This window comes from Halictus rubicundus, chromosome 10, assembly GCF_050948215.1.
Source record: "Halictus rubicundus isolate RS-2024b chromosome 10, iyHalRubi1_principal, whole genome shotgun sequence".
NCBI lineage: Eukaryota > Metazoa > Arthropoda > Insecta > Hymenoptera > Halictidae > Halictus > Halictus rubicundus.
This window is the reverse complement of record NC_135158.1, coordinates 2598046-2613205: the sequence shown is the minus strand read 5'-3', so window position 1 is coordinate 2613205 and position 15160 is coordinate 2598046. Positions and strand designations below refer to the sequence as shown.

At 36.9% G+C, this 15160-nt stretch overlaps 5 protein-coding genes across 8 annotated transcripts; 3 read left to right on the top strand and 2 right to left on the bottom strand.

Annotated features, from left to right (window-relative positions):
- The first annotated feature begins 489 nt into the window (after positions 1-489).
- Positions 490-2373, top strand: LOC143357760 (AN1-type zinc finger protein 1). Its single transcript, XM_076794352.1, has 3 exons — positions 490-630; positions 719-1155; positions 1236-2373. Exons 2-3 carry the CDS (start codon positions 730-732, stop codon positions 1614-1616), a joined length of 807 nt encoding a protein of 268 aa, XP_076650467.1. The 5' UTR covers positions 490-630; positions 719-729; the 3' UTR covers positions 1617-2373.
- Positions 2374-2983: 610 nt separating this feature from the next.
- On the bottom strand, positions 2984-5233 carry LOC143357759 (tetraspanin-33). Its single transcript, XM_076794351.1, has 5 exons — positions 4864-5233; positions 4130-4333; positions 3886-4059; positions 3675-3806; positions 2984-3457 (listed from the first exon to the last, which is right to left on the bottom strand). Exons 1-5 carry the CDS (start codon positions 4951-4953, stop codon positions 3221-3223), a joined length of 837 nt encoding a protein of 278 aa, XP_076650466.1. The 5' UTR covers positions 4954-5233; the 3' UTR covers positions 2984-3220.
- Positions 5234-5297: 64 nt separating this feature from the next.
- On the top strand, positions 5298-9514 carry Brd8 (Bromodomain containing 8). The gene is made up of 3 exons (XM_076794331.1): positions 5298-5461; positions 5804-8778; positions 8861-9514. The coding sequence occupies exons 1-3, from the start codon at positions 5443-5445 to the stop codon at positions 9035-9037; spliced, it is 3171 nt and encodes a 1056-aa protein (XP_076650446.1). The 5' UTR covers positions 5298-5442; the 3' UTR covers positions 9038-9514.
- A 164-nt stretch (positions 9515-9678) lies between these two features.
- LOC143357755 (heparanase) lies at positions 9679-12854 on the top strand. Of its 4 annotated transcripts, none has more exons than XM_076794342.1 (7): positions 9679-9812; positions 10479-10602; positions 10854-11167; positions 11250-11496; positions 11578-11937; positions 12026-12470; positions 12539-12854. In XM_076794342.1, exons 2-7 carry the CDS (start codon positions 10536-10538, stop codon positions 12699-12701), a joined length of 1596 nt encoding a protein of 531 aa, XP_076650457.1. In that variant the 5' UTR covers positions 9679-9812; positions 10479-10535; the 3' UTR covers positions 12702-12854. The 4 variants fall into 4 exon arrangements, with proteins under 4 accessions (XP_076650457.1, XP_076650455.1, XP_076650458.1 ...); XM_076794340.1 differs by lacking the exon at positions 9679-9812 and adding an exon at positions 9899-10038; XM_076794343.1 differs by lacking the exon at positions 9679-9812 and adding an exon at positions 10009-10107.
- Positions 12855-13422: 568 nt separating this feature from the next.
- On the bottom strand, positions 13423-14967 carry LOC143357757 (uncharacterized). The gene is made up of 3 exons (XM_076794345.1): positions 14543-14967; positions 14118-14471; positions 13423-14050 (listed from the first exon to the last, which is right to left on the bottom strand). Exons 1-3 carry the CDS (start codon positions 14807-14809, stop codon positions 13496-13498), a joined length of 1176 nt encoding a protein of 391 aa, XP_076650460.1. The 5' UTR covers positions 14810-14967; the 3' UTR covers positions 13423-13495.
- Between the last annotated feature and the right edge of the window lie 193 nt (positions 14968-15160).

Sequence of the window (15160 nt, the reverse complement as noted above, 5' to 3'; positions counted from 1 at the left end):
GCTAATCTAATCGGCTACATGTTTGCCCCTTCTTCCGTAGATGACGCTAAGAGTCGTTTCGATTATTTTATCCACCGCATACATAAAGATTAAATAATGATTAGAAACGTAACAAATGAACAATCTTCGATGCAAGCTAATCAGTTTATTAACAATTCGGAGATTTTCGATGTAGTTCGATTAAAAAAATCTGTATGCTATTTTTCATGAATATGCAACATTTGAGAAACAATTTCATTATCTTCATGCGCGTGTACAATGATCCTGTGTTATTGCGCAGAATTTCAGCCATTTCGGCGCTACCGTTCCTAATCGAGTCGTTCAAAAATTCTTTGGCATTTCTTTGAATGAACAGCCTAGCGTTGTTCGATTAATTGTGTCTTTACGGAATGGACAGTCAAGTATGCGGGGACGGTAGATTATTAGATCTGATCGATGATGCTTGGCAAGATGAATGTTTGCCCATCGACGATATTGTAGTACCACCAGCAGAATTACCTGATCCGGAGAGCGACAATGGTGATTCTCATATGACACTGAAGGAATTAGAACAAAAGTGGAATAATCTAGCTTTGGGCGCGCTCAGCGAAAATCATTTGCATTCTCCGACACCGTCTCACAATTAATTAGGTGGGTATTTATTTGAACACTTTACATAACCAATGCGTCTACCACTAATTTACTAATGTTTACGTTTTTCCTTTTTTTTTTCTTTAAGAGGGATTTATAATGGAATTTCCAAACGTAGGGGACAGATGTTCGTTCAAGGAGTGCAAGCAATTGAATTTTTTGCCGTTCGTATGCAGCCATTGTCACGATGTTTTCTGCGAGGAACACTATCAAACAGATTCTCACAAATGCGCCAGTTTCCGTGACAATGTTACGGAGACCAAAACTAAATCTTTAAGTTACATTTGTTCAGATGAATCATGCAAGGATACTTCACCCATCGAGATGCATTGCATCAGATGCAAGAAACATTTTTGTTTGAAGCACAGATACCATGGGTGTCTTGAACTCTCGAACGAAGAGAAGACGACAAAACTAAAGAAATGGCAAATACCAAAGAAACAATTCGCGGAAGCAAAGGCAATAGTGGATCAAGAAATCACTGATAACTTAAAGAAATCTAAGAACATCGCAATGGCTAATAAAGTATGTCACTGCGTTTGAACGATTTGCAAAATGGAATTTTTATATGTACAATAAATTTACATTAAACATGTTTTTTATAGGTACGACTTATGCGCATAAAGGGTTCTGCTGTTGGTCCTAAGAATGTACCAATGAACGAACGTTGTTACTTTCTTGTGTATCCATCAACTAAAATGGTTAATAAACATTTAGGACCTTCGAGGGGTATTTATGTGAACATGACCTGGACAATAGGGAAAGCCATAGATTCAATGGCTAGCATACTTAAAATGTTCAACAATAATAACGTAGCGGGTGCATCTAGATTACAATTATATCATCATGCGACCGGTGCACTGGTATCTAAAGAAATGGATACACTGTTAACAAAGTTGTTAGAGAACTCTGAACTTGTCGATGGGCAAAGTGTTATTTTAGAATATTCGGATAGCGCGTGTATAGATACGTCTTTATACAAATAAATTGATTTACAGTAAATAATAACACCAGCTTGTTGTTCCCTTCATTTTTACATGAATCACCTTGTCAATTTATTGAACATTTCTCTTTCCGTTTTTTCATATATATGTATATATGTATAATTGAACACTGGTAATGGCAAGAACACAATATTAGAATAATACTTGTTTATTACAAACTAGATGGATTCATATATCAGTTTTACATTTATTCTCGATAAAAAGTCACGCAGATGTACTCCATATGCACTCAATAAACGAATCGTTTACACCAGATTATTGTCAGGTTTTTGTTTCAAATAAAAATGTTAGACAATATTCTGACTTTGGCACTGGACGTTTCCTCATCTATACGTTAGAGTTACGCTAATATAATATAATAGAACAAAACTATATTGATTTGTAAATGACTATGTGCTTACTGATATCGAGGAATCAGAGTCCTCCAGACCCATAAGAATCGTTTAGCTAGGAGATCCAGAAAAAAGTCGACAGGCCTTATCGCCTGTGGTGGTTACGGCACATGAACGATGGTGATCAATGTACGAATTTCAGTCACCAATGACCTCATTCCGACTTCCTCTTAAAATCTCGCGATATTTTTATAATATGCTCATATAAAGATGAAAAAGATGAATACATAGCAAAAGAGATTCGAAGTTAATTTTCTCGAACGATGTGCGTGTTTTATCTGTGTACTTATTCACTGTATTCTATTGTGTCTGATAATTACTTTTTATCTAAAAAACAAAGCGAAAAACTCTCGCTTCAAATGAGACTGATATACATGCTAAAGTATCTTTGGAAATAAAAGTAGTATAAAAAGGTTTTAATCTCTTACTGATCATGTCTACTTTTGTAAATTACATAATGTCATCATAAGTCTTTTATAGATCAATTATTTAAACGCTTAAATTGTTCAGTACTTATAATATGTATGGATACGTTATTCTGACGATACGTTTGAAAATCTGATGCAAAAATTACTATCGTATGAAATTCAATATTGTATAAGGATATTTTTTCCGAAAATCATACATGAATAATTATTGCACATTAATATTAAATCAATTACCTTGGCATTCACTCGCTGCAATATCTTTGATTAATCTTACATATCAACTAAAAAACTTCTATCCAAATGCAAGTGGTTTCTGTAAATGCAAATTCATGTGCAACCGAAGACTCGGACTTGGATCACATTTTTTTTAATGAATTAACGTGACCAGTTTGTTGCCATATAAATAAAATTTTGTCAAAAAAAAAAGAAAAGAATATAAATATATGTATATGGCTAGAGTATTCAACGATTTAATAAGAACGATGAAAGAAAAAAGAACAAAAACTTGTTTGCTATAACAAAGAAAGTCTGTAAGTAAAGGCGGCTAGCCTTTGTTTAAATATATATGAAAATAATTTTTGAAATACAGAACAAGCCTGATCAAGAACAGAATGCATAGTATGTATACAAAGATCGCGAAAAGAACGAGTAATGTCATTCGAACGTTTACGTGCGTTTCAACATCTTGGCCTCTTGTACGGCCACTGGCCACCTGCCAGCTGGGAGGGCAATGAATCTGGTAGCGGTAGGTGGCCTGAAGTCAAGCTCAGGAATGCCAGCGAGATTTTTGTAATTCAATTTGACCTTCTAGCGTTTTGGCAAGATAAATCACGAACAGCTGACTAAGGGCTATGCCCAAAGCGATACCAGCTATCGTATACAAATTTCGCTCTGCCCAACTTCTTACAATTTCAATGCATCCACTGGTCCACACCTTTTTGCCTGCTTCAGAGACTGGGAACATCTGAACTTTGTACCCACACATTATATTCACGAGACCACTCTGAAAATTTCAAAGACATCTTAATCCTCTGCATCTTCATTATTAGACTACGGATTTTATGCATTTATGACAAAAACTAGTAGGCGAAACATAAAATCAATGTATCATCATTATCAATGAATGTAGAAAACTTTATTTTGCATAAAAATTCGCCTTTTTTGTCTATTTATGATCTATGATTGCAATTTGAAGGTACGAATAATAGAAATGAGCATACCGATATGTCTGTAGCGTTGATACAACAAGAGAACGGCACACCACATCGTTCCACACTAGGACTGGAGCAATTAAAGTATTCGTTTTTTCCCCAGTCCAAGTATCCTTCTTGGCTCAAACCACAACAACGAAACTAAACATACAAATGTTCATATAATAGATGTTATTGATCCTCACAATGTATAATTGTAAAAGATCTTGTCTCTCCTTACTTCTTGTTGGCCAAAGTCAATAAAGTTCTGTAGATCAGGGTCTTCTCTATACGTCTGTATAATCTTATCTGTGAACGATTCTTCTAACAACGATTGCAACGTATGTGGAAAGACAAAACCAACAATTGCTACACCCATTTCAAGGAGAAAGAACACCAGCAGACACAGCGAATACTGCAATAAGATAAAAATGTATTAACTGTCTATAAAAGCACATACTCAACATGTTTGTAATACTACTAACAAATTTCAGAAGACATGTATTTTCACGTAGTGCTCCAACACATCCAGCGAAACTAACAACAAAGACTACTCCTCCTGCAATGACCATTACAAGAGAAATATTCAGGACCACATCGTACACGTTCTCCACTCTAACAGATCCAGTGGCTTGCCATTTGTCCACAAATGCGTACAAGCCTACTCCGATTAACAATCCTCCAAATAACTGTATAACAGATTATTGTATATGAGATTATATTACCCTGTAGTTAACCCTCTCTCCAAGTTTTGAAGTACTACGTCCTTCCATAAGTTTAATTCTATGCACTCGAAGCTGTTTTACCTCCAGAATTTAGACATTTTATCTGATATAAAATATTTTTGTTACATATGACCTTTTCTATTTTATCCTTATGAAATAATGTATATTTTAGCAATTTATTAAACACAAAAACATTTAGTAATGTAGAAATTGTTTTTAATCGCAAAGGGTTAAAGAATGAGATCAGACAATGCAAAATTTTCTTGAAAATGGATGTAAAAAATTTATTAGTGACGGAGAGAAGCTATTGGAAACAATGGTTAATACATCAATGATTAAAATTAAGTGTAAATACTACTGTTTTACACTTGTTGCCAAAATATGGCCCAACTTATGGGACGACCTAATAATCTGGAGAGATGATTGCAAAGATGCTGCTTAGAACAATTAAAGGAAATTGATTGAGGTATCAAAGATGTGAGAAACTGACTTACCCAGAAAACAAAATTGAGCATAAATATCATATACTTTACGCACGAGCTAACATATGTAAAGTTATTTGTTCGCCTTCGGTTATTCATCATTGTAAAGTAAAAACAGTTTTAGAAGGTATTGGATGGTATGTACAATGTACAACACACTCGCGCTTTCAGCTATATATATATATATATGTATATATATATGTACATGTACAATTTACATCAACCGTATCGATAATCCAACGATTTCACATACTGGATACATATTAACGAAGTTTTCACTCGGTTCCAGATTAATTACATTTGACTATCGATGAATTGAACCAAAACTATAATGCACCATTCTTTGACAGCTTACTTGGGATCCGCCATTACAGTTCCTGTTTCTTATATTCCCTGCTTCTCGATTTGAAATCAGCTGTCCACGCGTTCCATGTTCCATTGGAAGGGAACAGTGCGTACTGCGTATCTAAGTACATCTATCATGATTCATATACAAAGGATCAGCAACGAATAAATTCATGATAATTTATCTACAACCTCCGATGTTTGTGCGTGTATATTAAAGAAAGGATCAAATTGTTGCTCGAAAAAATGACATCGGTACAGGACAGTAAGTTTCCGAATTATTTACTTTTATATCTAATTTAGAGGTTAAGAAAACTATTTAACTTTAATACACGTCTCTTACACGTTTAAACGATCACATATTATAGCAGCATCATGCCACGAACGTTTCCCGTTGCTAACGAAGATTAAGTATGGTCATTATTTCCATTTTTGTGTATAATAAAACAGAATAAGCCAACGCCGTTTTTTAACCTATACAATGTAAACAACAAGCTGATGATTCAAACTGTTACTACCCTGGTAGAAATTGTTACATCAAAATTATTCACAAAATCGCTATGTTTTTTTCCTTATTTATGCTGACTATTACAATATTTGTTTGTAGGATTAAAACTGAAACGGACCTATGACAATTGGAGTACCCGAGAGCAGCTATGTTTAGCATCTAGCGTGATGAAATCTGGTGATCAAAATTGGATGAGCGTGTCACGGTCTCTGAAGGCGATCGTTGAGAAAGAGACATTAAGGCCGCCCGATTGGTTTTCACAAAAATCTTGCGCCAGTCAATATGCCTACTTATTGGAAAATGCGGATGCTCCGAAAAGAAAGAAGAGGGAGAGCGGAGAAACAACTGGCGAATCCATAGTTAGAAAGCTGACGCAGGAGAGGATAGCAGAATTGGGGCAAAGATTGGCTGACCAAAGGGAAGAGTATCAAAAACTTAAAGCTGAAATGAATATGTTGAAGACTGGAGCTATTTCGGAAGATAAATTACAAAAGATGTGGCTCAGCATCGAGCAGGAAGAACGAGAACAAGAACAAAAAGCCAGGGCGCATTCGGCATGGCTAGCCAAACGACAACAAAAGCAGGAATTGAATTCGCCACAAGGAACGTCCTCTATCAGTCAACGTAGATCCACAGACACTTCATTAGAACTTCAAGAAACGACAGAAACAACTGACGAGGACGAGAAGAAGGGTAAAGGTGGAAGATCGCCTTTATTAACAAGTTTATTGAAATCGCCGAGTCCCACCACGCAAATTCAAACATCGACTACAACGGCGCAAGCAAGCTCTCCTACGATTACGAGTCTACTTGGCTCCAGCCCTAAGGTCCCAAGCTCCCAATTGGCGCAGAGTGTTTCCCCACAACTGCATCAACTAGTTTCCACAACAATTACAAACGCACCACCAGAAAGACCATCGGTTGGTGCACCAACTCTGTCTATGTTACTTGAAATGCCTACAAACGCACAACGAGGTCCTCTACCAAATTTACAGTCAACCTCGACCATCTTACCGCAACAAAACGTGCCTACCGAAGTTCATACTCTACAGACGCAACCTGTTCATCAAGTAACGATTCAAAATGAGACACCAGTTCCCGTTCAATCGCTTGCAATTAATCCACCGAATATTCCGGTCACGGAGAGTATGGTACAGATAATAGACAATATAGACGATGTGATACGTAAAGATATCATGGCGGACGTAATAGACAAAGATGAAATTAACGAGATTATTGGAGATATAGAGGAATTAATAAAGGAAGAAATAACTGGGAGCCCGCAGACTCTAGACACAACTACTACAACAGTTAATACTCTCACTGTACCCCAAATTCAAGAAGTCCCAGTAGTTACGGAACGACCAGAGCCTCGAGATGTGGACGAAGTTGTGTCGCTCTCTAATTCACCGGAGAGTGAGATGGCTATCGAAGAAATTGATTCCAGCACGTCGAACATAGCTGAAATCATAGGTACAGTTGCTATTGAACCGCAAGAGCCTAAAGTTATTGTTACTGAAATATCCGAGACTGTATCCAGTACGTCCGAACAACCAAAATCCGAAGAATCTACAAGTCACGAAAGGGTGGCAGTACCTGATGAACTTGTTCCCGAGTTGGAGGCAAACGACGGTGAAAGTAGCAAAGATGCACCGCTGGAAGAGAAACAAATAGCCGAGGAATTGGATGCTATGGATTCTGCATCAAACGTGGATGCTGAGGATACTGACTCCAAAATACCTATGAAAGAGCTAGATGATATGGTAGAAGATGAGATAGAGGAGGAGGAGGAAACGGAGGTTGTTGTATCAGAGACTAAAGAATCACCTAGCGATAAACTACAGAGAGAGTCTTCTGAAGAGCTAGATAATAAGGGGAGTATGGAATTAGATCAACTAGAAATGCATCTTGCTAAAATTACAGGTGAACAGCAAGATGTTCCATCGGCAGAAGTGGTTAGCGTTTCGTCTGAGGTAACAAATGATCTTCCCAGCACTGAGGACACTGAAAAGTCCCAGGATATTAGTCTGATTTTAGAAGACGATGAAAGTGAGCATAGCACGGAAGATAAGAAGAAAATAACGGAGGAGCAGATCATAGAGAATACAATCGAAAGCGCAGAGTCGGTCGAGTCGTTTAAAGAGGATCCTCTGATTGTAATTAAAGAAAAAACTATCATCGAAGTGAGCGAACAGTCGCCAGACAAATCTCAAGAAGAACACATGGAAGAAACTCTAGAGATTTATACGGATGAATTCAAGAAGGAAGACACAAAGGATTCTTCGGAAGATACGACCAGCTCTCTTTTACAAGACATCGAAATTAAGGAAGAGGAAATAGAAGAAACGGCCATCGTGGAAGATTCTAGCCAACTGGTGTCTCCGGAAGAAGTCGAAATATCGAAGCAAGAATTCGCGGAGCCTATTAAATCCGAAAACGATGTTCCTATTATTAAAAAAGAAGAAACATTCGAGGAATCTAAAATGGAGGAAGAGTCTAAAATTCGGTTAGAGAGTGTTACTATGTTGGAAATAAAGAAGGAAGATATAAAAGAAGAAAAAGAAGACAAGAAGATCATAGACAGCGAGCAGAATGTAAAAAAGGAAACAGAATCGATAGCGAGCGCCGGTGAGGATACTGTTGAATTAGACGAAGAAGAATCGTCGTTGAGCAAATTAAGCGGAGGGCGTGCTATGAAAACTTACTCCAAGAAACAGAATGCATCTATCGACAGTGAACCAGAGAACGAAGGTACCGGGGAAGGTGCGGATTATAGAGCGTGGAAGAAGGCAGTTATGTTAGTTTATAGTCGTCTTGCCACGCATAAGTATGCATCTGTATTTCTGAGACCCATTACGGAAGATCAAGCACCAGGCTATCATTCAGTAATCTTTAGACCAATGGACTTATCAACGATTAAAAAGAATATAGACAACGGCACGATTAGGTCTACAATACACTTCCAACGCGACGTCATGCTAATGTTTCAAAATGCAATTATGTACAATAAACACGATACTTTTGTTTATAAAATGGCAGTTTCGATGCAGGAGGAATGCCTACAGCATATGCAGGTATATAAACCTAGCTAAATGCGGTGCATGTTAAATGTGATTATTGTTATTAATAATGAATATTATTTGATTCTCCTTCTAGATATTGATGCAAGTTACGGGAGAGGGGACACTCAGAAGAGAAACAAGAACTGCAGCAAGCAGTAGCAGCGAGGCTAGCGAAAGTAGTATAAAAAGGAAAAGAAGTCACATTACACCGAGCCCGCATGACACGGATAGCCCACGTTCGAAAAAACGTAGAAAATCAGAGAACGATTAGGGTTTCTTGCTCGTGTAGGTGTGTGTGGTTAACATTGAAGTTCCAAGGAACTGTTCGGAGGAAACGAAATGCAAGACGGGTCTGTCTTGCTGGCAGTAAAGGAAAATGTTGGACGCGAAAGACGCTTTAATGTGTATAAAAAGAAACAATGACTTCGATTCTATTCCATTACTTTCTCATAACAGTGAAGAATAAAAGACTATATTCTACATTGATCGTATAAAACTGATTTCATTTGTTTTTATGACATACTGTTGTGGTATTGTAAATGTACAGTGAATTTAATATCTCCATTTATAATTGATTGCTTAACAAAAATGAGACCTCACTGAAATATATGTTTTTGCTTCGACAAAAATGTAATAAAAACATTTTGAACAACAAAATATCTGTGCCTATTCTATACACGAATGAAAATTTGAAAAGCAGTGGGAACTGCACTGACACAACAAAAAAAAACCTACTATTCCAAATGGCTCTCAACAGCATTTAAATTATTTTGGAGCCCCAATTCATTTACAAATTTACAAGTTTAACAGAAACATAAGCAACTAATTTACAAGAACAACGTGTTACGATTATATTTTCGAAAATCTAAATAAGAAGAGCGATGGGTTATTACGCTAGTGGTGACGTTCGCAAAATGGTGCATAGCTCCGAAGATGACGAAGGTTATGACCACCAGTCATTTTATTCTGCAGTGTCTTTTGGTACATTGATTCGACCAGACATTAGAAATAGCTCGTGTTTTCAACACGGGAAACGTGTAGGAATAGTAAGTTGTTTTAGTGATATACTCATGTACGCAATATTATCTTTCATTTAAACGATCATATACCTATGCAAGTCTTCAGAGTTAATGCTACCGGCATCGGACGATAGCGATAAATCATTTTGGGCCGAGAATGAATTAAGCAGCTCGGAATCGAAACAACAACTATTTAAAAGACAGAAACGTCGTCGCAGTTTGTCTTATCGTAATCGCCTTGCCAAACACCGACGTAAGTCTGTATTCTTTCAGTCATCCAGTTCTAGCTTAGACTCGGGTCCTGGTCAAATATCTCCAAAAGGTACCTTGCCATTAAACTTTTCTGAATGTAGATTACGAAGAGTCTAATTAGATACGTTATCTTCATAATTATTGCAGTTGCCAGGCAGAAAAAATATAATCATTGTACAGGTCGATTCGATGCGGGAAAATTGCAACCTGGATGTAACGTTGCGAAAAGAAAATTTACACGTAATAAAGTAATTTTTTTTGCATTCTACAACAAAATTTCCAAGATTAAAGAAAATTTTTGTGTACATGTTTGAATCGATTTGGGCGCTTTTCATCGCGAATTCGGCCCTGTTACATGCACAATTTACATTCATTTTCTTATCGGCGGTTGCTATAAACAGAAGTGACATTGCTTAACCAACGTGTCTCTCTTTTACGCAGAGTAAGAACAATTAAATAAGAATATTTCTGAAATCATTCAGAAAATCGGAGACAATTATGAGCTACTTTAAAATCAACGAACGGGGGAAGAACCAGTACGAGAATCTTGGCGAAGTTCGTATTCGTAAGTAACTGTTCCAATTAATGGTAAATCGTCACACTCTTAACTTATTTGAAGTAAATTATGTTACGACGTACAAATTCGCAGTTAGAACTGTGCAAGGCATGTGTCGCGTGTTTTCTTTTTTTATATTAAATTTATTTTACCGGTGTGCGAGATTACCGCCATATTGCGCGACGTAGTGCGCATGCTTGAAAATTCAAATTCAACTTTGAATACAAATACTGATACATTTCTTTCTTTCTGAATTTCAGATACCTCGCTATGCCCTGTTTTGAGTTTATTTATACTGGGATTTTGTATAATATTTTTAATATTGTCGGCATGGAATTTTAACAATGCGATCAACGAAACGAACAACATCCACGTGTGTTACTTGAATTTGAAACGTTCACCACAATATGTCGTGTCAGACAAATTTTTATCTTTTGGACTCGATACATCTTTACTGCGTGATATGGAAAATCTTCCAATTAAAAATGAAAAGTTTATTAACTTAGCCCGGCATCTTGCACCCGCTTACGTTCGCGTAGGCGGCACATCCTCAGACTGTCTATTCTTCAATCAGGTTTTCCATATTTATAATTAAAAAAATATCAATACAGTTTATACATTAATTTTTGCAATTCACGCATATCTCTGAATTACAGACAATGCAGATAATTAATGCAACAAGGATCAGTCCGGTGGATGGTGATAATATAAGTAACTTTACAATTACCGACGTAGATTTCGAAAATTTATACAGTTTCGCAACGAAATCGAATCTACGCATGATTTTCGATTTAAATGTACTAATTAGAGATGAAAACGATAAGTGGAGTGATATAAATGCCAGGAATATAATCTCATTTGCCAAGGAGAATGGTATGAAGTTGGATTGGCAATTAGGAAATGGTAAAATTAAGCTAAAATATCACAACCAATAATAATCGTATTTACCCGTGTCTTCTAATTACATTCGAAATGTAATTGCAGAACCAAATTCATTTTATCATGTGTTTAATAGAAGAGTGAGTGCGACGCAACTCGCAAATGATTATTATCAATTAAGACTGTTGCTAAATCAACAAGGATACAATGCAAGCATCCTTGTTGGTCCAGAAGTGAACCATATAGGGGATGTTAAACGTACGGGAGAAAATTATGCTGAAACGTTTCTAAAGAACGATAAAGACAGCGTGAACTATGTTACCTGGCACCAGTATTATCTGAATGGGAGAGAAGCTCAGGTCGCGGATTTTATTAATGTTTCTACATTTAATTATTTACCAGAACAAATTAGATCTATGCAGGAGGCCATTGCATTATCGGGGAAGGATATTCTGATGTGGTTATGTATGTGATTACATAAATTTCGTATAACATATTATCTATCGGCAATTATTTCGTAATTTCTGTAAGTCTATGAACGTGTCAATTACAGCAGAAACCAGTACGGCGTATGGCGGAGGCGCGCCGGAATTGTCGGATAGATTTGTGGCCGGATTTCTGTGGCTCGATAAATTAGGGTACAGCGCTAGCACGGGCGTAAACGTTGTCACCAGACAGTCGCTATTCGGTGGTAATTATGCTATGGTGGGACCAGATTTGATACCGAATCCAGACTGGTGGGTTAGCGTTGTTTATAAACAGTTTGTGTCGGAGAGAGTTTTGAAGATATCATCGCCGAACGATTTGAGCGGCATACGGCTCTATGCACACTGTACCCCTGAGAAAGCATTAATCAACAGAGTCTCGGCATTCACAATATACGGAGTCAATATATACGAAATTCCTACTAAAATAATCATTCATGGGATCCTTCCCATACTTCGCAAGGGTGCTAAAATCTTCTTTTACGCGCTTACATCTGATCATCTTCAATCGAGGTATACGAACACGATTGATTACAAGGGTACAAAATGCATTACAATATTCTGTACAAGTTTCTTTTCAGATTTATAAAGATGAATGGTAAAACATTGAAATTGCAACCCGATGGGAGTTTACCATCGTTCTGGCCTTTGATACTAGAACCTACAGAAATGATTATTTTGCCACCCTACTCCATGGTGTTCCTGGTAATACACGGAGTGGAGATTCCGGCATGTAAAACCTAGGTATTGCGCTAGAGATCAATAGAATCATACACAGTTTTGTATAATACATTTTTTTATATTATAAGTTTATAATACGGTCTCGTAAAACATTTTTACAATTTCATGGTAAGAACGAGAAAGATTTACGAAATCAATAAAATTGCTAAAGAACTATATGCATGTATGTATTATTATATTATATGAATTTGTACGTATCTATAAATATATATATATGTATATACATATATGTGTGTACTAACTCTTATCTTCAACATGTAACACCCTATAAATATAATACACAAACGGCATCCCTGTGAACGTATTCGTAAACTTCAACTTCTTTCGATCAACTATTAATATATCAAAAGACTGTCGTTTTTTGTTTAAACGAAAGATGCAATGATGTAATTATCTATCGATACACGATATTGCATCTTTTCTGTTTGATATAAAACAATTCACTAGAAATTATAAACTGACTTGAAAATATTACAAGATATCGCACGCATCAAATATACAAATACTGAAAAAATACATAATGTTAGGTAATTGGAATGGTTAGATATCTTTCTGTAGCGAAATGTTATTAGATCGAACGAAAAAATAGAAATTATATCTGAACAGACTTGAAAAGAAATCAATATTTTCAGAATGTATTTACCAATGGCTTTCACCGATATAATTATATATATATATGTATATGTATGTACGACACATGAGTATGGAACTAACGGTATAACAATTAATTGGGTGGTTACTATTTATGTTATATATTTACAGAAGAACGTTCATTTCACTAGCTTTAATTTAACACATCATTCTAAAGTTGAGACTATGATCATTTTCCCTTTGGGATCATCGAATCTGTCCATAATACGAATATCCATAAGCATGGTAATACCCCAGATCATAATGAAACTTAATATAGTGGCAACAAATAGTCCAGTCCAAATTGGAATTGTAACAAAACCAACGCAATCATACGTGCTGTCAAATTTTGGCTCTCTAGACGAATCTTTGTTATTAAACAGTTCTACTTGGAAATCCTTAACAGTTAAGAAATAACTATCATTTTCCTTGAAGACAATATTTTGCGAACAATGGTACGAAAATTTTGATGGAAAGACAATATTTGTGTTCGGTGTTAAGCTATGATTTAAACTATTGCTACCGTTTTTCATCAGATACGCGTAATTGACTGTTCTGAGATAGTAGTAGCCGGATGCATTTTCAAATTTAAAGGAGAGTGTATGTTTAACTATCTCAGAATCTGCTGCGAACTGTAGATTTAATATTAGCTCATCATCGTGCACTTCTTCTTTGCCCGTATACGACAGTGGAAGCTCGATAACATTTTCCATCTCTGGAATCTATAACACAAACGTATTATACAATTATACCTAACCAGTTTTAGGAAAATGATATTTCTGCAGTTACCTTCAACTGCAGAGGTTCGCTGGCATACAAAAGCGTTTGTTCTGTCTTCACGGTGAAAGGACTGGTGGCATTGCTGTTAGCTTCTCTTTTGACGCGGTTGGATTGTCCATAATAACACACCATTCCTGTAAGAATAGCTGTGAGATTAGGACTAGTTTCCTTCAGTGTATCATATATCTCCTGTACAAAGTCTAAACTGCTGATTGGCGTGTACATCAATTGCACTTTGGATGTAGCATTTGAATACTTTCCGTAGATTGTACTAAAAGAAGGCAAATCTTCGATAACGTTAACTGCAGATTCGACTGCGGGGAAATAATAATACGAGTCGCCAGTGACAATCCAGTGAAGAAGCTAAAAGAAAAAGCATTATTTTTCGGAAGTTCGAGTAAAGAATTTTTGGGAGCTTTCGCCCGTGCACTAACCTGTTTGTGCTTGGTTAAATCCTCGACACACAGATTATGTGTCACGAAGAATACCACAGGAGGCAAGCCCTCCAGTTTCTCGTGTAGGAAAGACTCGAATTCTGTGCGAGTCGTTATCATGAACGGATTTATCGAATGTCTTTCTGAATCGGAGCCCGCACCACCCCATATTAGTACAGGCACCGCGTTGTTCGCGTACAACGGTGAAATCTGAGCAGTGATAGTTAACACGAAAATTAGATTCAAAACACTACGGTATCGTGTCATGGTGCTTCCGATGAAACAATTTTGGGCGAGTCAAACGAGTGCTGATCAGCCCAGTCAGGCCGTGTCACCAAAACGAGTCTCGACTCCCACTCTACCTTACCACTTCTACGACGCCATTTTCCCATGGTTTCGCCACGGCCCGATCACATGACACATTTCGTCTCTGTCGTGCATCTGACACAATGTCACGTGACTAACCCGATAACGACAGAGAGAGGGTAACTCGATTCCCCTCAATTTCCCCGATCTGCCGGCACTGGATCAACCTACAATCGAGCAGAAGGCAGCGGAGCACCTGACTAGATCTGGAATCATATGACAGACGTCACATGACGAGTTTGTTTCCGGTTT